Source organism: Erpetoichthys calabaricus, chromosome 13 (assembly GCF_900747795.2).
Source record: "Erpetoichthys calabaricus chromosome 13, fErpCal1.3, whole genome shotgun sequence".
Classification (NCBI taxonomy): Eukaryota; Metazoa; Chordata; class Cladistia; order Polypteriformes; family Polypteridae; genus Erpetoichthys; species Erpetoichthys calabaricus.
In genome coordinates this window covers 31,876,586-31,900,573 of record NC_041406.2, presented here as the reverse complement: position 1 = coordinate 31,900,573, position 23,988 = coordinate 31,876,586, and the positions used below count along the sequence as shown (strand labels likewise).

General features: G+C 37.0%; 1 protein-coding gene across 1 annotated transcript; it reads right to left on the bottom strand.

The window, feature by feature from the left end:
* cfap20 (cilia and flagella associated protein 20) lies at positions 1–23,988 on the bottom strand. Its single transcript, XM_028818097.2, has 6 exons — positions 23,294–23,988; positions 10,439–10,518; positions 7,265–7,376; positions 4,417–4,605; positions 2,764–2,874; positions 1–174 (listed from the first exon to the last, which is right to left on the bottom strand). The coding sequence occupies exons 1-6, from the start codon at positions 23,375–23,377 to the stop codon at positions 169–171; spliced, it is 582 nt and encodes a 193-aa protein (XP_028673930.1). The 5' UTR covers positions 23,378–23,988; the 3' UTR covers positions 1–168.

The window sequence follows — 23,988 nt, the reverse complement described above, 5'->3', positions numbered from 1 at the left end:
TTGTGAGGTTAGCATTTTTATGTATAAAACTTTTAATTGTGTACAGGATATACATAAAGTAATAAAAATGCAATCACATACCAGAACTTAATGTACTAAATAAATGTCACTTTTCCTAATTTCATTTCAGAATGGGGGAGATAAATATTTAACATCCAGATTCAAGATTTATTGCTGCAAAATAAAAAAAAATTAAAAAATTAAAATGCATTTCATATGAAAATGTAGATAACATTCTAATGTACAACAAATCTAAAGAAACTGTTTTAGACACAAACAAAATGTACACATTTAAATAAAAATGGACAATGCAGAAAATTCATAGCCTTACATGACGTCACTCATACAAACTGTTCACAAACTTTTCTAAAATGGACACCGTTCTTTTCTTCCATATTCCGTATATCGTCTTGAACTAACTCACGGCATCCCCAAAGTTAAATGTGATTTAAACATACAAGACGACGTCTACAGTGAAATACGAGTGGTGTTCAATAATTTGTCTACCTCAGTAGGAAAGAAAAGAGTTTTCAAAAAATGTTTGTTTTATTTTTCAAAATGGTCTCCCTGAGAGCTCCATACACTTCATCCACTTTACCTGCAATTTTAACTGTTTTAAATAAAAAATCTTCTGTTTGACCTTCAAAACAGGACGTCACAGCTGCCTTAACGTCTTCATCATTTGAAAACCACTGTCCATGGAGCGATTTCATCAAAACTCAGAACAGGAAATAATCGGAGGGAGCCCAGTGAGGACTGTGGGGTGGATGGTTCAGCTGCTGGATCCCACATTCTTGGATGGCAGCCTGCGACTGATGTGATGTGAACTGGCACCTTGTCATGAAGAAGCTTACTTGATTCGCACGAGGACTCTCCTCACCTCCTGTCTCTTGGAATGTTAGACTCGCACTGAGCTACAACTTTGCATGAGTAACCTTGAGACATGTGACAACCGGCCCAGTCTTGTTTTAACTTGCTTGCTACGTTCTCACTCACTCAGGTATATAAATTATTGAACACCCCTCATATATACACGTGGGCAAATAATAGCAATTAACACTTTATGGATCTCATACGGTTTAAGAAAAACAATAACTTCAATTATACTTCCAAACACCTAATTAAAATAAACACCATGAGTACTGTCATGAAGCCCTGCAAAGCCCACCTACAGTACCTAGAAAGAGTATTCACCCCCTTGGATGTTTTCACATTTTATTATTACACGACACTGAATCACAGTGGATTTAATTTGGCATTTCTGTCACAGATCAACAGAAAAAGACTCTTGAACCTCCTTGGCGTTGACCCCGACCATAACCTGGGCTTGGAATTCTATGTAAATACTGTTAAGCCAGAGTCACGACTCGGGGTGATATGTAATGATCAGTTTTACAGTGTTAAGCCTGAACAACTTTCTGGACATGTTCTGCTGCCAATTAGTGGATGAAATAAAAAAAAGAATATTTCTATGTGTTCTGCCACTTTATGGTAACTCATGATAATTAATAAACATGCATGCGATGAGTAAAGCCTTCAACCAAAAACACAATGGTGAACAAAAAGGTGTTTAGAATTTAAGAAACCGAACCATTGCTCAAATCACTGCAGCGATACTGAGGAAGATATGAACTGGTCAATAGACGTTGACATGGACTGTGAAACTGACAACTGTTCGGTAGATTATGATCTGCCAAGTTTCAGTAATGTTCGTGTTTGGTGTTGGCTTCATAGTACTGCAGACAATCCTGCACCTCCTTGTTGCCCATTTACGGGTAGCCCTGGTCAAAAGATGTCAGTTGATCATGATTATCTGGACTATTTATGATTTGTTTCTGATAGTCCGACGGACGCTGGGCAGTGTCGGAAAAAATCACAGTTAATCATTTGCTTGTCACAGTCGCTGGCAGCCTGTCATTGCAGGGAACATTTTAGTGTTTTTCAGTTGCCCTACACTGCAGGGCATAGTGGGTTAATCATGGTACTGGCCCACAAACTGGTGGTTACAGACAACCAATTTGTGGGCAGATGAGCATCATTTTTCACTAATTACGAAATACCTGCATTTTATTAATAACAACAATGACTATGATGAAGCGTGTCACCCAGCATCAGAACTGTACAAACTGTGTAATATGTATTGGGCAAGCATAAAGTTATGCAGAAGGTGTATGTTCCCGATCATGACACAAGTATTGATGAAAGTCTCTTGGGTTACAAGGGAAGGCTGTCATGGAAACTGAATCCAAATGGGCACAATTCGGTATCAAGTTTTGCCAGTAGAGCAGTCAAGTGGGATGGTGAGTACAGTCAATACGACATTGCTAGATCATCTGTTCTGTCATCGATGGACCCTTTGCTCGACCAAGGTTACTGTACAATGTATGCCTCATCTGAACTGTCTGCGATTTTACTTCCAAAGAAAACTGATGCATACAGCACTGTAGAGCTGAACTGTCATAATATGTTTGGTGACCCTGGTCGTGTGAATGTGTCAAGCTGCAGCGTGCATACCAGTAGACATTAGACATACCTTTCCTACTATGATTATTTTGATGTTTTGGTATTTTGATGTTTCTTTTACATGTTGTTGGGAAAAAAAAAAAAAACTAATGCTTTTGGATCATTTAAACATAAGGCCAAGGAGGTTCATGTCAAAGTGAAGGTAGATCTCTGCAAAGTGATCTAAATTAATTTTAAAAATTCAAACACTGTAGCCACACACTAGAAATTTTAAAATAAGTAATATTTGATTTTGCTTACCTTTGCTTTATTCTGAACAGGTAAATATAGTTTAAACTCTGCCGGAAGTTCATCTTCAGAATACAATCTGTCTGAGAAGTATACTCTTCGGATTCGGCAGTTTGCATGAATCTGCAAAAAAGTGTTGAGTTCCAAGTTAGGTTTCATTATTGTTTTTAAACTTATGCAGTCCTGTCTCAAATACACAATGCTGAGCTCAATTCTCACTGCAGACCAACACTGGAAACCTTATAAAGTTACAGTAAATCTGCATTAATGATTCTTAATTAATGATTCTTAATTAACTTAAATAACAGTTAATAAATTCTGCTCAAAAGTTTAAACCAGAGTAGGATCAGGACCAGTGCAGAACAAAACAAAAAGAGAGGAAAAAAGTGAGTTGCAAAGAATAATCTAAATTGATGCTGTTGGAGTTTCACAAACGGACTAGTGACAGGCTACCACTGAGCAGGAGCAACACCATTAAATGAGCATTCACAGCGAGTTATACAACAAGACTTTGGAACAGTAAGAAGGCAGGCAGCAGACATTCTCAGATGTCTGAGCTGATGTGAGGCATGTAGTGATAACAAGCACTCTGTGGTGTAGAAATGAACTGCTTTCTAAAAGAGTAGCAAAGTTTAATCTAATGCAGTACTGTACAGGGAGCCAGCACAGTTGAGTCATTTCAGGGCCAATGTGTTCATTATCTTTGATGTGTGGCAAAACTCTGGAGCCACATTTTGAACTTCTTCCAATTTACTGATGCTTTAAGCAACTAGGGGGTCACAGATAAAGGGTTCAGTGTTTGAAATCCACTCCCTACTGCTGCTGTTTTGGAATTTGCACATTCACTGTTGTCTGTGTCGATTTTCCTTCCCACATTCCCAAATACTGTACATCCGTACATCCAGGTTAGGTAAAGCGGACGACTCTTAATAGGTCACGTGAGTGACAGTGTGCAGTACTATTAACATTAAGGCCTTATGGATCTTGCATCCTGGTTTGAACCCCTCACTCAGTCATTGTCTTTAATGGACCTTCTGACATGTACTCAGGCTTACCTCACACTTCCCCAAAGATGTGCATGAGTGGACCCTGGAATAGACTGGTTCCATATTCAGGACTGGTTCTTGATTTGCTGCCAGTGCTAATGGGATGGGCTCTGACCAACCCTGTAACCCTAAATTAGATTAGGTGGGTTTGAGAATATGTTCTAGACTAAACTATTGAGAAGTCAATTACAGTAACCCTGTCAAGAGGTGAATGAGGCTTGAAAGAATATTTTAGATTTTGAAATGGAAATGAATAGTCATATTCTAATGATGTTCCGTTATTTGTAGAATGATATCTTGATAGTGGCAAAATCATTTTTTTAACGCTGTTAAATTCTAATCCAAGCCTTGCCACATTGGACAAGCATGGTTCCAGTTTCACAAGTACATACTCCACTGATATTCAGAGATGTAGAAACTACATTGTAATGGTTGGTAAAATACATACTGTATATAGGATTACAAATAAGGGCCATGATTCTAGTTGACCAAAGTCTCTCAAAAAACCGCACCAGCATAATACACTGCTGTCTAAATTACCTACAAGCAGGATAAGTTGTTCACAAACACTAGAGAATTGGTTAAAATCACTAATGAACTTAACATACAGTACACTTACCTGAACTCGGAGGGTTTCAATGTAGTTGGTTCCATATGCCCGGCGTGTGAAATCAGAAAGGTTGAACTGAATTTGGTTCCAGCCATCATCTAACCGCATAGGCATGGTGCAAATGAATGGCTTCACCCGTGTGGTACTCTGGTAGTTACTTGCCCGAAAACGGCGCCTGACATTTTTATCATCTAATACCTGTAAAGCGTAAAATAAAACAAGTCAGATTTTAAGTACAGAAAGATACATAAATGCCATATGTTCTAGGAGACCCATATGTAACTGCTACAATTCTAAAAACCTTATTTAAAAATAAATTTAAAAATTAATGATTGTGTCATTGCAAGAACTTTATTCTTTACATAACATACATCACCAGGTTAATACAATGCAGGAAAGTGGGGAGATGAAGCCTATCCCAGTAGCTTCACAGGTACAAGTTAGGGAACAGCCCTGGAATTGGGAGCTCATCCATCACAGACCCACTCATACACCTACCAACGTTCACACGGGGCCAATTTAGAATTGCCAGTTAACCAAGTATATACTGTATATATGTAGGAACATGGGAGAAGAGTTGCCCATATAAGGGGAGAATGTACAAATATCACGTGAATGATGACTCAAATCCCAAAAAACAGATCATTGAAGAGCGGCACTAACAGTGCTGCCCATTTTATTTTCAATTCAGTTTCACCTTAATAAGGAAAACTTCTTGATGACATTAAATGCAAAGGCTGCCGATTAGCAGCTGAAGAGTAATAGGTGAAACAGTCAGGATTAGGCTCTCTTTACTTTAAATACACACACATACATATATATGCGTTGGGCTGGCGCCCTGCCTGGGGTTTGTTCCTGCCTTCCGCCCTGTGCTGGCTGGGACTGGCTCCAGTGGACCCCCGTGACCCTGTGTTAGGATATAGCACACACACACACACACTAGGGGGCTCCACCCTCTGCTTGCTTCGCTCGCCCACCCCCGGGTAATAGTGAACTGGATATACAATTTAAAGAGATTGTTATTTTCATTTCATTCATTTTTTATTTCTTGATATTTGCCAGTAATAAAGCTGCAGTGAATGAGTTAACATCTCGACCCAAGATTTTTTTATTATAATAGAGATATATATACATACATACATACATATATATAATATATATATATATATATAGGGTGGTCCAGATCTAATTATGCAATTATTGTATTGCATTAAAAGTTGCATAGGTAGATCTGGACCACCCCATACATTATATATATATATATATATATATATATATATATATATATAAGACAACAGGCATGGGTTCATTACACGGCCAGAATTAAGGAACTGGGGGGACTCTGTATTCGTAGAAGTGGATTCCCAGATATGCTACATGGCAGCACACCCAGACCAGGATTCCCACACAGATACCCATAAGGCATAATGGGAATTGTAGTCCCATGGGGCAGCCCAGTTGGGTTCCATGGGGGCCACTAGAGAGAGCTGTTGGGATTGGTAATCCCTATTTTACAAGACTTCCAATTGACCAGGAACTGCTTCTGTCAGGCTGTGCCCTGGCATCGGAAGAACTCCCTGGTCCAAGATAAAAACCAGGTCCATAAAGACGCGAGGGAACTTGAGTGGCCTGCAGAGTCCTAACCTTAATCCTATATTGAAAACCTTTAAGATGAATTGGAACACCTACTGTCAGGCAGGTCTTCTAGTCCAGAATCTGTACTTGAACTCACAAATGCCCTCACAAATGCCCTTTTGGCCGAATGGGCACAAATTCTCAGAAATATTCTAAAATCTTATGGACAGCATTCCCACAAGGCTTGGGGGCTGTTGTAGCCACTAAGGATGGTGGGTGAACACCATATTAATACCCATTGTTTATGAATGACACGCTCAACAATCTCATTGGTGTGATGGTCAGATGTCCACAAAATTTTGGCAATATAGTGTATTTATTTGTATACAACGGAGGAAAATAAAGTTTACAATTTCTTTAGTAAGTAGTATCTTATGTTTAAATGCCAAAGGTTAGCTAGAGTGTAGTGTTTCATTTTATCAGCGAGATGGCAGCAAAGACCACATCATGAACTGACTGTCATGGACTTCAAGTCGCCTTCTTCTTTGTAGTATCGCATTAAATACCAGCCATCAACATCATCAAAAGAAAAACCCTCTAAAAGGTTTAATATTGTTGATTATGTAGGAATATTTTGGACAAAAGTAAATAAATGTGTAATTAATGACTTGAGTTCTGCACTATCAGTTAAGGATTTTGAGCTGCCAGTAGAAACAGAAGACAGGACATTGAGACTGCCTCAGTGTGAGTGACAGAGGGATAAATAACCGCCATCCAGTGTGCTCCCACATAATGGTTATGCTCCTGTATCCAGTGAACTCATTTTTACAAACCCTGCAAGATGTGGATGTTGTATCAAATGTGAAGTTGAAATGAGTTAGACAGTTTAATTCTTTCGTTTTTGAACTTTAATTGGTTATCTGTTTAAAAAAGAACAAAATTAACAGTTCACGGACTTAAATCTTGTGTTTACTTACGCTATTTTAGTTAGAAATTATTTGGCTCTTTGCAATGATATTTTTAAGTGAGATCAGAGTAGCAGCCTGTTATACTACACATACATCTACTCAGTCAAATGCAGCAAAGCTTCATAAATTAGTTCAAAAGTCTGTTTTTCAAGAATGGAGTGAAATAGAAGCACTAAAACCAGCATTACTTAGAGGCCATACCACATTATTTGACCATCTGAATGCAAACTCCAAACCCATGCACTCTGACATGCCACTATGTTGCCAATAGAACTTTAGTATTATGCCCATAATGTTCAACGATAGTATCCTACCTGAACTTCAAATGTGAAATACTTCTTCAGATTCTTGATAATCATTACCAAAAATGGTAACTTGATGCCAAGGGTCTTCTTGGGATCTGCTGGACACGTAATATATGTAGTGCTGAAAAATTATAAATATATTAAATAAATACTTTCATAAATGAGTCTCAAGATATTCCTACAGGGAGGTGCTTCTCACAACTTTCAACAGATGGGCACCTACCAATGTAAGCCATGAATCAACTCCATTCAGTTCTTTTTGGTTAACCAAGTAGTATGAAATAAGATGAGACCAATGCTTTGTCTCCTCTTTTACTTTCTGAATATTATGTTAACTCAATTATAAAAGATCTGTCTAATCCTCAAAAGGGCTCATCTTCATTGCAAGGCATTGACATGCAAGGCCCTGCACTTGCTCAGATCCGTCCAGGATACAATCAGTTGATAACCTAACAAACATTTCTTCAAGATTTCAAAAGACAACCAAAATGTCTGTAGAATAAAGACAACCTACAGGCTCCATATAAACAGTAACAGGCCAGGATTCCAACCTTCTATGAGGCAGCAGCATAAACCTTTGCAACCACCATGCCACTTAGTTCAAAGAATTTTGATTAAATATTTATAAAAAAAAAATAAACCTTGTCCATTCTTCCATTTATTTTTAGCATGGAGGCACTATTCATTTTTCAACAAAAATACCACACTGGCAAATGCATGGTGGATAAAAGAAAGTGGTCAGCTTTCTCACAGCTGCATGTTGTGCAGGTGGCACTGTAGTTAGCTCTGCCACTGCTCAACAACAGTCTATGTGAGTTTTCCTCTAAAATCAAAGACATGCATGGTATGTTAATTTGCAATTTTAAATTAATTCTGTGTTATTCCAAGTTGCCAATATGACAGACTGGTGCTCACTCCAGGGGTGTTTTATTTACTTGTGAATGATGCACCGGGACAGACTCTGGTCACCCTAGACTCAAAGTTGGGTTAAAGGAATACTCCATCTAAAAATACATTTTTTATATGTTACTTACCCGAACGTTTCTGATAGAAAAGTGTCCTATGATGACCAATGTGGGACAACAGACAAAATCATACACATACAGTGCATCCGGAAAGTATTCACAGCGCATCACTTTTTCCACATTTTGTTATGTTACAGCCTTATTCTAAAATGGATTACATTCATTCTACACACAACACCCCATAATGACAACATGAAAAAAGTTTGAGGTTTTTTCAAATTTATTAAAAATAAAAAATCTGAGAAATCACATGTACATAAGTATTCACAGCCTTTGCTCAATACTTTGTCGATGCACCTTTGGCAGCAATTACAGCCTCAAGTCTTTTTGAATATGATGCCACAAGCTTGGCACACCTATCCTTGGCCAGTTTCGCCCATTCCTCTTTGCAGCACCTCTCAAGCTCCATCAGGTTGGATGGGAAGTGTCGGTGCACAGCCATTTTAAGATCTCTCTAGAGATGTTCAATCGGATTCAAGTCTGGGCTCTGGCTGGGCCACTCAAGGACATTCACAGAGTTGTCCTGAAGCCACTCCTTTGATATCTTGGCTGTGTGCTTAGGGTCGTTGTCCCACTGAAAGATGAACCGTTGCCCCAGTCTGAGGTCAAGAGTGCTCTGGAGCAGGTTTTCATGTCTCTGTACATTGCTGCAGTCATCTTTCCCTTTATCCTGACTAGTCTCCCAGTCCCTGCCACTGAAAAACATCCAAACAGCATGATGCTGCCACCACCATGCTTCACTGTAGGGATGGTATTGGCCTGGTGATGAGCGGTGCCTGGTTTCCTCCAAACGTGATGCCTGGCATTCACACCAAAGAGTTCAATCTTTGTATCATCAGACCAGAGAATTTTCTTTCTCATAGTCTGAGAGTCGTTCAGGTGCCTTTTGGCAAACTCCAGGCGGGCTGCCATGTGCCTTTTACTAAGGAGTGGCTTCCGTCTGGCCACTCTACCATACAGGCCTGATTGGTGGATTGCTGCAGAGATGGTTGTCTTTCTGGAAGGTTCTCCTCTCTCCACAGAGGACCTCTGGAGCTCTGACAGAGTGACCATCGGGTTCTTGGTCACCTCCCTGACTAAGGCCCTTCTCCGCTGATCGCTCAGTTTAGATAGCCGGCCAGCTCTAGGAAGAGTCCTGGTGGTTTCGAACTTCTTCCGCTTACGGATGATGGAGGCCACTGTGCTCATTGGAACCTTCAAAGCAGCAGAAATTTTTCTGTAACCTTCCCCAGATTTGTGCCTCGAGACAATCCTGTCTCGGAGGTCTACAGACAATTCCTTTGACTTCATGCTTGGTTTGTGCTCTGACATGAACTGTCAGCTGTGGGACCTTATATAGACAGGTGTGAGCCTTTCCAAATCATGTCCAACCAACTGAATTTACCACAGGTGGACTCCAATTAAGCTGCAGAAACATCTCAAGGATGATCAGGGGAAACAGGATGCACCTGAGCTCAATTTTGATCTTCATGGCAAAGGCTGTGAATATTTATGTACATGTGCTTTCTCAATTTTTTTATTTTTAATAAATTTGCAAAAATCTCAAACTTTTTTCATGTTGTCATTATGGGGTGTTGTGTGTAGAATTCTGAGGAAAAAAATGAATTTAATCCATTTTGGAATAAGGCAGTAACATAACAAAATGTGGAAAAAGTGATGTGCTGTGAATACTTTCCGGATGCACTGTACATTTTGTTAAATAAATACTGGAAAATGAAAGTAATGAACAAGCAAGAAGTTTATTCAGGATCGGCCTTTGAATTGAAAACAAGATGATTAACTAATGAATGAGGAGCAGAGGTGGGTCGTCAATTTAAAAGAAAATCCTACATGAGTGGACTACTTTCATTTATCCAGAAGAATTAATTTAACAATATTTTAGCAAACAATGCATTTTACAGCCGTGCACATATGAGTGGATGACTTGACATGAGGATTATGTGACACATGGTTTTTTTCATAGATATTTTTGATTTTTTTTGTTGCCCCACGTTGGTGACCATCATCAGAGAAGGCTCTCTTTCTAATACAGCCGTTGTCATCTCTGTTCTCCACGAAAACACAAGAATAAAAATGGGGTAGGTAACATACTGAAATATTTTTAGGTGAAGTATTCCTTTAAAGAAGTATGAAAATGGTAGATCTATATTGTACTTACCTAACATTTGTGCCTTCAACCTCCAACACAAGCGACTGGATGTCATTGTCAGTTATGCGTTTTATGTGTCCATTTCTGACCTAAATGAGATGAAGAAATTCAAATATTCAATACAGGACATGACTTTAAAAAAAAAAAAAAAAAAAAAAACTATTCATGGCACAATTTTAAACTACGTTCATTTTCTGAACTTGCCTTCTCCAATACTGGGACATGAGATAATTTGTTTTTGTTAACTTTTTTCTTTGTTATTACTTTTCATTTCAAAATGTGAATCCAACTAATGATGCATTTTTCAGTTTTGACTTTGTTTGATGTAATAAGTACTACTTGTGCATGTAATCTTAGTTTTATATTCTATGATGTAGCTTACTTTAATAAGTGCCTCTCATTGGCACCTGGATCATAATATCCACAATTCCTTTACCTGAAATGCATACACACACACACACACACACACACACACACACACACACACACACACACACATTACCAAGAAAAGTTTAGTTTTCAGACTAGTTGCGGACAGCAAGGTTTGCCTCATTTCAAGTATTTACACTCAAGTAATCTTCTCAGCAGAGCTGGGAATGCTGCCTTTCAACTACACACAGGGTTTTCTAAATTTTGAAAATAAATGGGCAGAAATGGAAACACAAGAATATAGAAAGAGGATAGAAAGCAAACTACAATGCAACACTAGATTTTGGAATATGTAGTAATTAATTTGTCTACAAGTTGGGTTCTTGCCTGTATTATAAACTGGATATAAGCCTAACCTTAAGATTACTTTGTTGTGGATCATACAGATTATACAGTCTAGCCTTTGACACAGTCCTCTTTAACATCTTTCACAGAGTTGCATATTAGACAAGACATGAGTGTAAGATCACTTTGTTTTGCCAACTCCAGTATGCAAAACGTCTACATTAAAAACTGCAGTAAAGCTCAGCCTTACCTTCCCCAGACAATTTACGTCCACTATGTAGCTCTGGGTCTTGTCGTAGTTATGAAAGTTACCACTTACAACAGTATTGCTTTTTCATTGAAAATATTAGTTAAGAAGACATATACTGCTTAGCATAGCCCTTTTTTAAATTAAAGTTAAAATAGTTAAAAACCGATTTTTTTGGAATCGGTTCAATAAATCAGTATAAAACTTGCCCTTACTGTATATAGTTCAGTAATTTAAAAACAATCAAGCAGAATTTAATAAGTTGGTATTTTTCTGTTTGCACACATTGCACAATCCCATCAGTACGGATGCACTTACTCCTACCCCATATCTGCGTCTTGTTTAGTTAGTGATCCACTCCTCTTATGTATTACACTTGAAACTCCTCCAATACCCTACACTAGACAAGTTTTGGCTTTGCATTGCTGCTTCATCCTTATAATCTGTGTAATGTCAAACCATTTTTATCCATATCAGAGTCATTAATGGCGTTTCCATGAACATCATTATGAACAGTCCTGAGATGACCAGTGTTCCAAGGCTAGACATAATCAGCCTGACTAAGCAGTTTGCTAAAAATGTTTTTTGGTATAAAACATTCACCCCTTGCTGCACATAGTGGCTTTCTAAAACAAACAACACCCTCTTTTAAAGGAAACTATCACATATAACTGCATGACACCTGACTGGGGTGATAATACTGAAAACTATTAACCCCTAAAAGTCACTTGCAAGTAGCTAGTGTGAACAGGGGCCCAAGAGAAAATAGGCGTTATCACAAATAATGCTGACTGGTGCTTTACTTTAGATTGCTCTCCTTAAATATTTCTGATCAATTCAAGATTAAGCAAAGACACAGGAATTTGATATAATTATATACTACTAGTCATTTAGCCCGTTACAATAACGGGCGCTAGAACAGTAGTGCATAAACATTAGTAGGAACAGTCTATATTAAATGGCAAGGGACTCTGACCTCATTCTTTTTGTTGGTCGTATTTTTCTTTCTTTCAGCCTTTCTTTTGTTGATGTTTACTTGCTGAGCTGACTGTTCTTCGTGGGCTGCTGCCATGTATTGTGTGTCTTTAATTTTCTGTGACAGTAATACTGTCTTGTACGGCTCTATTCAATAAGGGCGCACACAAAAAGGCGCGCTTCAAAAGGGCGACCTCAATTGAGCGCGGCGAATAAAGGCGTTCGTAGATAATTTAGTTCAAATGGCTCTGGAATATGTGAAGAGCAACAAAGTTGCAGATCTTTATTTACGCGCGCCTTTATTTGCTGCACCCAATTGAGGTCGCCCTTTTGAGGCTCGCCTTTTTGTGCGCGCCCTTATTGAAGGATACCGTCTTGTACGTTCGCTGGCTTGTACGTCCATAATATACCTTTAATTTTTTCTGGTGGTAATACAGGCATGCGCGTCGGTAATATGCCTTTAATCTCCTCTGACAGTAATACTGGTTTGTATGTGGCTGTAATATGCGTCACTGTATTGTGTACCTTCAATTTCCTCTCGCAGTAATACTGGTTTGTATTTCCGTAAAATGCCTCTAACTTTCTCTGACAGTAATATCGCGCATCGCACCGTGCCCCACGCATGCACAATTCACCAGAAGACACCCACACACGGACACCTGGACGCACATAGGGATTTTATATATATAGATGCCATACCATAGTTTTTTTTCCTCACTGACTGTTTACAACGGTGCTACTCTGCATTGCATTTAAAGTCCAAGATATTTGCTTACACTGGCAGTGAATGTCCTGACACTTCCCAGGCTGCATAATCTTTACAGCTGCTCCAAAGAAATGTTGTGATCTTAGACTACGACTTTAGTTGTTCTCTTGTGTTATCGTATCATCAATTTTCAATACATACAACAGGTCTAACCTTTCCAAAAACAAACCATCATCCTTTTGTTTCTGAAAGAGCCATATGACACAGTGAGAGTCTTTACCTTTAGAACACAATCAGTTCAAATGTGATACAAGTGCAGGAAACTTTTCTCCTCATTTATACGGCAATGCCATATACTGTCTTGTGAAAAGTGACAATTCTATAAGGATGGATACATTTTTAAAACTTAATAAATGTACCATTTTGGTGATTGTCCGTTTGATTTTGTTACTTGTCTAACCAAAGTTATAAAATATGTCTTACATATTGACAGTGGTCATCATGATAAATTTAAACGATTATCTGGAGACACTGGCCAATATAATAATTTCTATGTGCAACATATTAGTAATGACATAAACAGTCATTCAAATGTTTAATTAACACTCTGTTTTAGCAATTCACTTATTGCAATGCTAGGGCACAATTTTGTCTTTTGTTGAAAAGTGCTTAGCTGTGTTAAATTTATAATGAAATCAATTTAAATTGCTAATTTAAAAACTGAGTTAGCATCTGTATATTTTTTGTAACTGCTTTGCCAGATTTCTCCCAGATTTTTCCCCTTCCCCTTTAGTTGATTGATAACTGTGGACTGCCTAATAAACAATATATACGTGAATTTGTCCAATGAATGGACAACAATACATTCTGGGCTGGTTTGTGGCTTGTGCCCAATACTGCTGGGATAGGCTTTAGCTCTTTGGAACCCTAAAATGAAATCAACAGGTTCAGAAAATGAATAGAGTGAACAACTGGTACAAACGTGCAAAAATGTATAAGGACAAGTAAGTTAGTAAGGTTTAAACCCGTACAATAAACAATGTATTCTGATACTACAATATTAAATATATCAGAAGACCATCATTGTTCACAAATACCAATCTTATCATAACAAAAAAAAAATGCAGAATTCCTGCACCAAATAAATGGTACATCAATCAAATATTACAATTCAGAAACAAAGTTATTAAAAGATTGAATAAGTTAGCAAAATGGAATGAATATTATATATACACACAGTGGTACCTCGGTATACATCCTTAATCCGTTCCAGATCCTTTGACTTAACTAAACAGGACGTATACTAAACTCATTTTTCCCATAAGAAATAAAGGGAAAATGATTAATCCATTCCCATGAAAAAAAAATCCTGTTGTTATTGGCATATTATACATTGATGGGGTTGTATAAAATAATTTAAACACTGCTTAATACTAAAATACATACATACAAAAGCAATTAGATGAAATAAATTAAAATTTAACCTCACTTTACTTTTTAATAACGTCTTTGTTTTTCACAATTGTAGATACCGTCGTTCTCGGCATACGGTATGCCGCAGCCATGTCCCGGATACGCATGCCACCTTCATACTTTTCAACAATCAACTCAAATTTACGCGAAAAAACACACAATCACATGAAAATTCACATAGAGTTATGGCGTACTGACGCTCGTGGGCAGTGTAGGGTAGCGTGCGGTGTGACGATGCAGGTCCGATCCATGCTCCCATATGTCCTTACGGGGAGTCCTGAACCCGACAACGTCGGTAATGTCACCGAGATGACCTGACAAATGAGGACAATTCTCAAATGAAGCCAGGGGATAGTGCAAGAATGCCAAGTGCTTTTATTTAAAACAAAAATCAGTGTCCAAACAAAAAGTGCAGTGCATCTGGTTTCAATAAATAATTATTTAATAAATACCCATAAAAACAAGTGTTCTGTGGGGATAAAAACAACAATACATAAATCCAATAAAATCCGAGGTTAAAAATGCAGTCTCACTCTTCCCGATCACAGCCCACCTGTGCAGGTGCGACTCGCTCAAGCTATCTCATTAACTTCCACGCGGTTGTGCAATCGCACCCACGGAGAACGACACAGCTATACGGGTTAAAACCTGGCCCTTTTTTTTGAAGCTGTGGACCCGGTATACCACACTTGATGTTCTAGCACGCGAGTCGTATTCCAAACAAAGGTCATATACCAAGCAAAATTTTTCGTGTCCAAACAGGATGTATACCAAGTTGGACTTATTCCAAAGCAGACGTATACCAAGGTACCACTATATATATTATATATATATATACACACACACACACATATATATACATATAGATACATTATATACAGTATATTTGATTGTTTTATAAGGTAATGCTATAACCACAGGTAGGGCTGTGCTGCTATGCATTTTTTGATAAACTGTAGAGAAGACATGTTATAATAAATAAACTACTTATTTTCCTTCTTAAATGAAAATAATAATGAAAAGAACAAAAAATAATTAACTGATGCAAGTGTAATGACAGATTTGCCAACTTCTGCTACTTTGCCCAACACTACCTACACTAAGATGATATCACAGTGTGATCCAGTTAGTTTGTAATATTTCATTGTGTAAGTACAGTCATTGATATTTCAAAAGCCTGTATAGAAATATTAAATATGTAACAAATGAAGCTCAACACAATTCCAGTAGTATGTTATGAAATATGTGAAGTGGCGTGGCACATTGTATGCTTTTGTCCCAATTTCGGCCTTTATAGGAATTTTCAGAATGGAGGTGTTGGTTCTCAAGAGTTTCCTAATAAAAGTTTTTTTATATTTACTTCATTATTCTACTTTTTTTTTTTTTTTTTTAATAAAACCTGTTAAGTCTGAATTGGGAATTGTGCAACTCATAATCCATCTTACCATTTACTATTAATTTTTAATGTTTAATGTAATATGTGAACTGTAAAACTAATGAAACAGAGAAAATTAAACACAAAGTTTAACCGAATGCAGAAAACAAACTTCAACCTGAAACTAGTTAGGGCATCATCATCAAACACTGTATTTTCACAATTACTACATTTATACACACACACACCCACACCGGGTGAAAGTGATTATTTTTGGGGATCATTGACCACGATTTAACTGCTATCAGAGTGATGTCTGCCTATGTGTTTCATGATGCAAGTCTGCGGACATGGTAACTCCTTAACAGGCTCACTGAATCAGAATGAAATTTTTCAATTATATTAGTAATGTAATTTTGGAGGCATATTAATTTTGAGAAAACCTGACCTAGTAGATTTTTCTCAGCAAAGTAATGATTTTTTGTGTTTTTTGCACATATTGACTTGTGATATGTTACTACTAAAAATCACATCTTTTATAAGGGGTGAATTATGTGTTGGACCCATCATTCGTATATAGAAAATCGTTTCACAAAACTCATAACTTCACAGCCCTATCACTACATCATTAAAGAGTTCATGTTAGAGAAGATGATGAAAGTATATCAAGTGTGTGAAGCAAATACCCTTTGTGACTAACAGAGAATAAGATATGGAAATTACGTTCACATTTGAACTACATTTATATATTTTAACTACACATCTTCCTTCATTGTACACACAGTGGCCTTTCTATAAGTTTCATTTACCAACTACTTAATTGTACATGTGTGTTCTTGAGAATATTATTTTTTCTTCAGAAAGGCTAACTTTATCATTAGCTTGATGGTGCTGCCATGTTTGGAAATCACTAAACATGGCTGCAAATTTAGTTTGAATTCACACAGAAAAGAAAGTAATCAAGAGAAGAGAAATCATACAGCTGTCACACAAATGGGCTCATCAACTTCTGTTTGTCCTGAACTGTTTGCTTTCATGCTTCATATCTGACATCTGTTTGCTCCACTTGCCTGATTAATGCTTCTTATCTGACTGTTTGGAAGAAAAGGTCACCTGGATAAAGAAAAAGAAAATCACACTTTCTAGTTGCAAACTATATCTTAACCTTTCAAAATAATTTTATCTTTCTTAACAAATATAAATGAGAAATATCAAATAATATTTCCTATACTTTTTTGAGGTAATCTATACTGTACATTACTAGATTTATATTTTGGATCTTGTTTCCAAGTGAATTTGTTAAATGTCCACTCATAAACTTTACTTTTATTTTACAATTGTGATTCATTCTTTAATATTTTAGCAATACTTTCTTAAAATTGTCATTTGCATCAATGTGATATAGAGGCACACTTATTGAAGCAACTGAAGTAGAAATAGAACAAGAAAAAGCACATCTTAGTTAAAATGGGTGTTCGACTTGAGCCCCACATCGACTACATCAAGGTTAGCACTGAATAACAGTATAAACACTGAGCACATCTGCAAGCTTACAAATGGGAAAAAATAAATACGCCAGCACAGAAATTATTCTATGCAGTATCTATAGACAAGTGGCAAGCTAAAAAGATGACCAGAATAAGACACCAAGTTAAACTTGCACTACAAGCTTGGAGACAAGGGACACAACAATGCTCTTATGTTATATCGTTTTATTTTTTTGTGTAATGGTCCAGTAAGACACATTAATACTATACCCCATAAAAGAACACAAAGATGAAACTACAGGATACATAAATCATACCACAGTAAAATGCAATTTAAAGACATATGCTTTTGTTTACTTCCCTAGCAAGCGGTAAAAAAATTCAATGTGATAGAAACTGCAAATAGTTTAAAGGGTAAAAAAAAAAAAAGTTAAATGTAACATTTATTCAATGTTAATTTCGTGTATCTATAAATGTTTAGATAGTCATATGCTCAAGGGGCTATTAAACTAAATACAGGTTAAATGTGTATAAGAAAAAACTGATCAATTTTATTTTCAAGACAAACAGAGGGATAGACAACATTTTTTGGCTGTCGAGTGTTAATCGCCAGTATGAAGTATGAAACTGGACTACTAAAGATGACAAGGCAACCTTATCTACTCTCCATATATAAAATCCTAAGCCTAAAAGTGCAACGATTTTATGTGACTTTTATCTCATGCTTTAAATCGGCCTTATTTTAAAACCTACATATATAAGTTTGGTATCATTCTTTTCAGAATTTATCACACTTTAATGTGATGTTGTTAGATTTTCAGATTTTTATTCCATTTTTAAATTATAAATTAAAATGTCAAGAAAGTCGTGGTTTTTATTTTTGATCGAGTAAACTTTCTTTCACAGGAACAAACTATTTAAAAAAAAAAAGATCTATTCATAACACCAATGTTTGTAATTAGGTGATTTAGTTAGCTGAAGGTCAAGTTACGATGACCCATTGCATACCACTTTAGTTTTTCACATGATTTTGCCTGTTATTTAAATGTGTCATTTCAAAAAAAAAAAAAAAAGGTTTTATCATCTATAAGAATGTCAGTTAAAACGAATGGATCATGTACTTAGTCTCTTATAAATGCTCATCAAGCATAGTGGACCTCAGTTTAACGGGAATACTCCAATCGGTAAGAGAGTAAATATTTTATTCTCATTTCATGATTTTTTTCTCCGTTAAATAATAATTAATTTTTCTTTTACATATTTATAGAATTTCATGATTTTGACTCCAATAAATAATGATTTGGCGGCACGGTGGTAGCGCTACTGCCTCGCAGTAAGAAGACCTGGGTTTAGGGGGATGTTGCCCCCCTACTACTGGTACACAATTATTAATCAAGTCATTTTTTGCATATTTCAAGACAATTTTTTTTAAATTACCATTTTAAACAAAAAGTACAGATTATTAAAAATATAGCCAACTGATGGAAAACCAATTTTGTATATCCCTGCACACTCTGGTAAGTGTTATAATGAGCACAGATGCAAAGCAAATAAACATCCTTTAAGTTGTGTCTTCATGCTGTAACACTTTAATAGCAGCGCATTAACTGACGCTTCAGTAATGCCAGAGACACTCCCAAGTCACATTTCCCTACTCTAGGACTAAATAAGTTGATTTTGTGGCTTCACTTTTCAACACCTCATCCCCCCCATATTTTGTACAAGAAACACAGATCCAGCTTGAATATTTGTCTTGTTGTCTAAATTGGCATTCATCAAGCTTGAACACTTTATCCTTGTCTGCTTGATTTACTGACATGCCAAGCATTTCTATAGCTATGTAGAAAGACTTAATAAATTGCTTCATTTTTTCTAAGAAAAATAGTTCAAAGTATCTTCTACAGTAAATTTTAAAGCTTCAGCCCACAGAAAGGTTACAACATAAAAAAAGGCTCAGCAAAAAATTTATGTTGGCATTTTCCACCCACAGCATTTAACAAATTAGAGAGACAGCCATAAATCTTGCTGGAATCTTTTGCCCAGTTGTCATTGTCTACAGAACCTGAATTAATCCCCCTCAGACTACAGTTTGGACATTTATCAAGGAGGAAAATATTCACTATGGCAACGTGTTTGGTGAGAAGAATACTTCTGTGCTCATACCTGATTGGAGAAATGAGAGAAAAGACTTGAGAACTCTCTCCAAAATTAACAGGACCATTGTTAAGTTCAGCCTTGTGTGCCCAGGTGATATAATTTGTGGGGTGAGGGAAGACACCGAATTCCTAGGAAATTTTAGTTACACACAAAATCTATTAGCCTTTTAGTATTGTAGCTTGCTTAATCCAAGGCTAAAATGAACAAAAAGAATTTTGTTTTGTTAAGTAAAAAAGTATTCTCTGGTTATCATTGCCATAGGACTGCAGGAGAAAATGAGAAATGCCACCCATCCACTGTCCAACCTGCTTATCCAGGGCAGGGTCTTGGGGAAGCTGCACTCTATCCAAGCAAGCACTGGGCACAAGTAGGACTGGGCAATATATTGAATTTTCAATTCAATACGATATTTAATAAAAATTAATATGCAAAAGACAATACCGTGGTGTTCAGTATTTTGGATTTACAACAACTGCTTCTGACAGAATCAGCAAAGTCGCCACTGCACTTTCTATGCTGGACTATGACAACGCCACATGGAGGTGATGTGCATGAAAAGAAAAAAAAATCAGAAGAGGAAGATTTTAAAATGCGTAGCGTTTGCTCTGCTGTTTGGAAATGGTTTGGTTTTGCCTGGGATGGTAGTGCAAGCAATACAACATCTAAAGATAAAATACATTACTGCATATAAAAATGTCATCTAGGCATGTGCAGTGCCTGCAACATGCTGTCTCATCTTTTGCAAAATTAACCTCTGGTAAGCAAAGTTCCATAAAATGTCTGCTGTTCCACTGCACAGCGTATAAGTGGACAAGCTGCAGGTGGAGAGAAGGTATGGTAAGTCGCTGCAGCTGTTCAGTTACTAAAGGACTCTTGACCAGTGAATGATAGGAGAAGAGGAAGGTCTTCAATTTAAAAGCACGATCCCATGTGACCGAACTTCCGGTTTCTAGACTACTTTCATTTTCTCGAGGTATTTATTTAACAATATTTTAAGAAGAAAAATGCATGTTTTACACGTTGTGAGTGTACAACTGGATGACTTCACATGTGGATTATGCAACACAAGCAACATGAAATTTTTTTATGGACATTTTTGACAGTTTGCGGATGACCAGTGTTGGTCACCATAGGCTCCTATTCTGTCAGAAACATGGTTATTTCTATTTTACAATGAAAACATGAGACCACAAATTTTTCTCAGAAATCACTACAAACAGCATGGGGTAACGTAAAAAAATACAATTTTTGGTGGAATGTTCCTTTAAAGTATTTTGAGAACATACTGAGAAATATTTTATTTTGGGTCACACTTAATTGCAATATTAACTTAAGTCCACATTGCCCACCCATAGGTGCAAGGCAGAAACTCCTTGGATAAGGTAACCGCCCATCGCAGGTTGAGAAAAAGCACAGTGGGGGGCAAATTTAGCATCGCCAACCCAACTAACCTGCCTGTCTTTGGATTGTGGGAGGAAATTGGAGCACAAAGAGGAAACCCACGCAGACACAGGAAGAACCCTGGCTTAATACCCTGGTCTACTTGTTGCAAGGCAGCAGTGCTTTCACTGCACCACCCATGAGAAATACAACATTTTTATTTGTAAACAAGTACTTTCTTTAAATTTTGGCTTACTTTAAATATTATCATTGTAGCCTTGCATTTTTTGCCACATGACTTCTAAGAATTGACAACTGGGAGACATTAACAAATATTTTCCAATACAGACACTAACCCAAAGTACTTTTAGTCAGGAGTCATTATTTAGGATTACTTAACATGACTTCAGTGAATGTTTACCAGCTAAGAATATTGTCCCCAGTTTGGAGAAAGGCCATATGGTACAAAAATGGCACTACGTAAGTAAAACATTAAACAACTGTTGCATACAATTTCTACTTCTTACAATGACATTTGAAAAAGGAGAGAAAAAAAACTGTGATGCTCAGGCATCCAATATTTATAAAGTATTGGTTTATGATGGTGCCCACTGAGAAACACACTGTAGGAAAATACTATTAAATTTAAAGTTTCTAACTTTTCGGAGTATTTTTTTGTTTTGCTAGAAAGTACTTACTGTACAGGAATTTACTTGGGTAACTATGGAGTTGCTTATAATATTATATACAAATAAAATAAGTTAAAAGACATATATTACAAACTGTTGCAGAATAGTGCGGATATAAAGGAGATGTGCATATGAAAGAGTACGTGTACAGTATACTCTGTATGGACCTACACACACCCCTTCATACTGTATATGACAGAACATGTGAATCAGAGAGGAGGACAGGCTAAATTACTGGTTTGTGAGGGCTATAGCTCTGGGAAAGAAACTGTTTAGTTGTCTTTTACGTTTGGTCTGAATTGACCTGAAGTGTTTTGGAAATAGTGATCACCTGGGTGACAGGTGTCCGTGATGATCCTTTTGACATGGTTTAAGTCACTAGATGCATACAGGACTGTAGAATGGAAGAGAACAGCCAATTATTTTCTCTGTAGACCTCACAAGAGGCTGTAATTTATTTTTGGAGCGGACCATTGCTAAACCAATCCAGACAACAACGGAGAATGTGATCAAATTTTCAATTATGGCCTCTAGAATTGGCTGGAACTATTTAGTTTCCCCAGTTGGCGTAAAAAGTACCTCTGCTGCTAAGCTTTCTTAGTGATGGAAGTGGTGTTAATGTCCCAGCTGAGAGTGTTGTGATTGTTGTGCCTAAAAATGTTAAAGTATGCCACCATTCTAACTGTATAATTATTAATTTATAGAAGGTTATGATTGCGGTTTGTGAAAGTCAGTTACCATTATCATGGTTTTTGGTGGAACTGAATACAGTTTAATGTTGGCGCACCAAGACAAAAGACAAAATGATGGTGCTCACAGAGAAAGGCACTATGCAAAATTATATTAACATTATTAATTATCATTAAAATATATTAAAAATAAGAATAAAGTGGGGGTGGAGGATTTTGTACATCATCATCAGTCTTCTCTATCCGCTTATCCAAAGCTGGTCACAAAGTAAAAACTATGCCATATGATTCTATTATATTAAATCATTTCATATGAAAAAATGTTTTTAAAAAGTTTAAAATTTGGTTCTACCTTACGTTTGTTTTTTATTAGTAGACTGACTAAATGATAAAACGGGATTACATTAGAAGATACTGCCATAGGTTTGTTGAAATTAGGTCAAGCCCCCTTTAGCATCTTGAAGTAACCATAGAGATGGTACAACAAAGATAAAATAAAAACACAAAGAATTATAAGATTTGTGTTGACAGACGTGCCACTTTCAAAGATTTATTTTGGCAAGTATATGCAGCCATCTGGCCCCGGTGGAGCTCCTCTACAATAGGAGTTTGAGGTTCCACGGCTGACCTCCGACTCGACGAGCCATTAATTGAAGACCTGCACCTCTACCTTAAGGATAATCACCATTTGGGAGAGGAGAAACAAAATGATCAATATTTGCCATTTTCCAGAGCGTTATTCTGTTGTTCGTTAACTTTAATACAGCAGTCCATATTAGCATATCACGGTAACAGCGTGCAAACTAAGTGCACTTCTAGTAAACACCCAAAACTCAATAAATACCGCTCGTTACTTACATACAAATACCCGTTATCCTGCGGTGTCACAATATACCACATAGACATTCATTCTGAAATAAGCACCAATGGGTATCGCTCGTTCTGTACCCTTTTTATTTTAGGCGTACTTACTTTTTTATCCCATATTTGAAGTGGTTTGCTTCCGATGCTGTACAGGATAGATAAGAATCCGCTCTGGAATGTGTTTTTGAACATTTTCGTGGCTCCTCCGCCGCTGTTCACCCGTTTCGCGAAAGCCCCAGTATTCGTTTACGGCGAAAATCACTAATAATTGAAAGGTGCGCCCAGAAACTACCTCCGTGTGGAAAAATTCAACTCGGAGGGAAAATTAAAAAATAGTTCCGCAGTTGCAAGATTTGGTTACGTTAAACAATAAAGTGAGGCACAACAATAAAAATCGATGCTTTAAAAGAAACACGCCGATACCCGCAAGGCGCGCTTCGGTATACAAAGCAAGAACCGCTATCTAAGAATACTTGAAAACAATATTTAAAACTTAAAAAAAATAACTAAAAAAAGTGCAAGCATGCAGCGATAATCGTGCCTGGCACCCTTCTGGGCAGAGTTTAACCTGCGCAATCTGATATTTAAATTAAATAAATTATAAAAGTAACAAAAAATAATACTAAGAAGATGAAGGACCTGTTCTTTTCGAAAAAATAATTTAGTTGTATCTGTTAATGAAATGCAGAGCCTTTAATTCTCATAAAAGTTACGATGTGAAATCGGCACCAGGAAAGTGCTGCATGTGCGATCTTCGCCTGCTTAAAAGAGTTGCTATGAAACACTCGGCGCAGCTTCTTTAT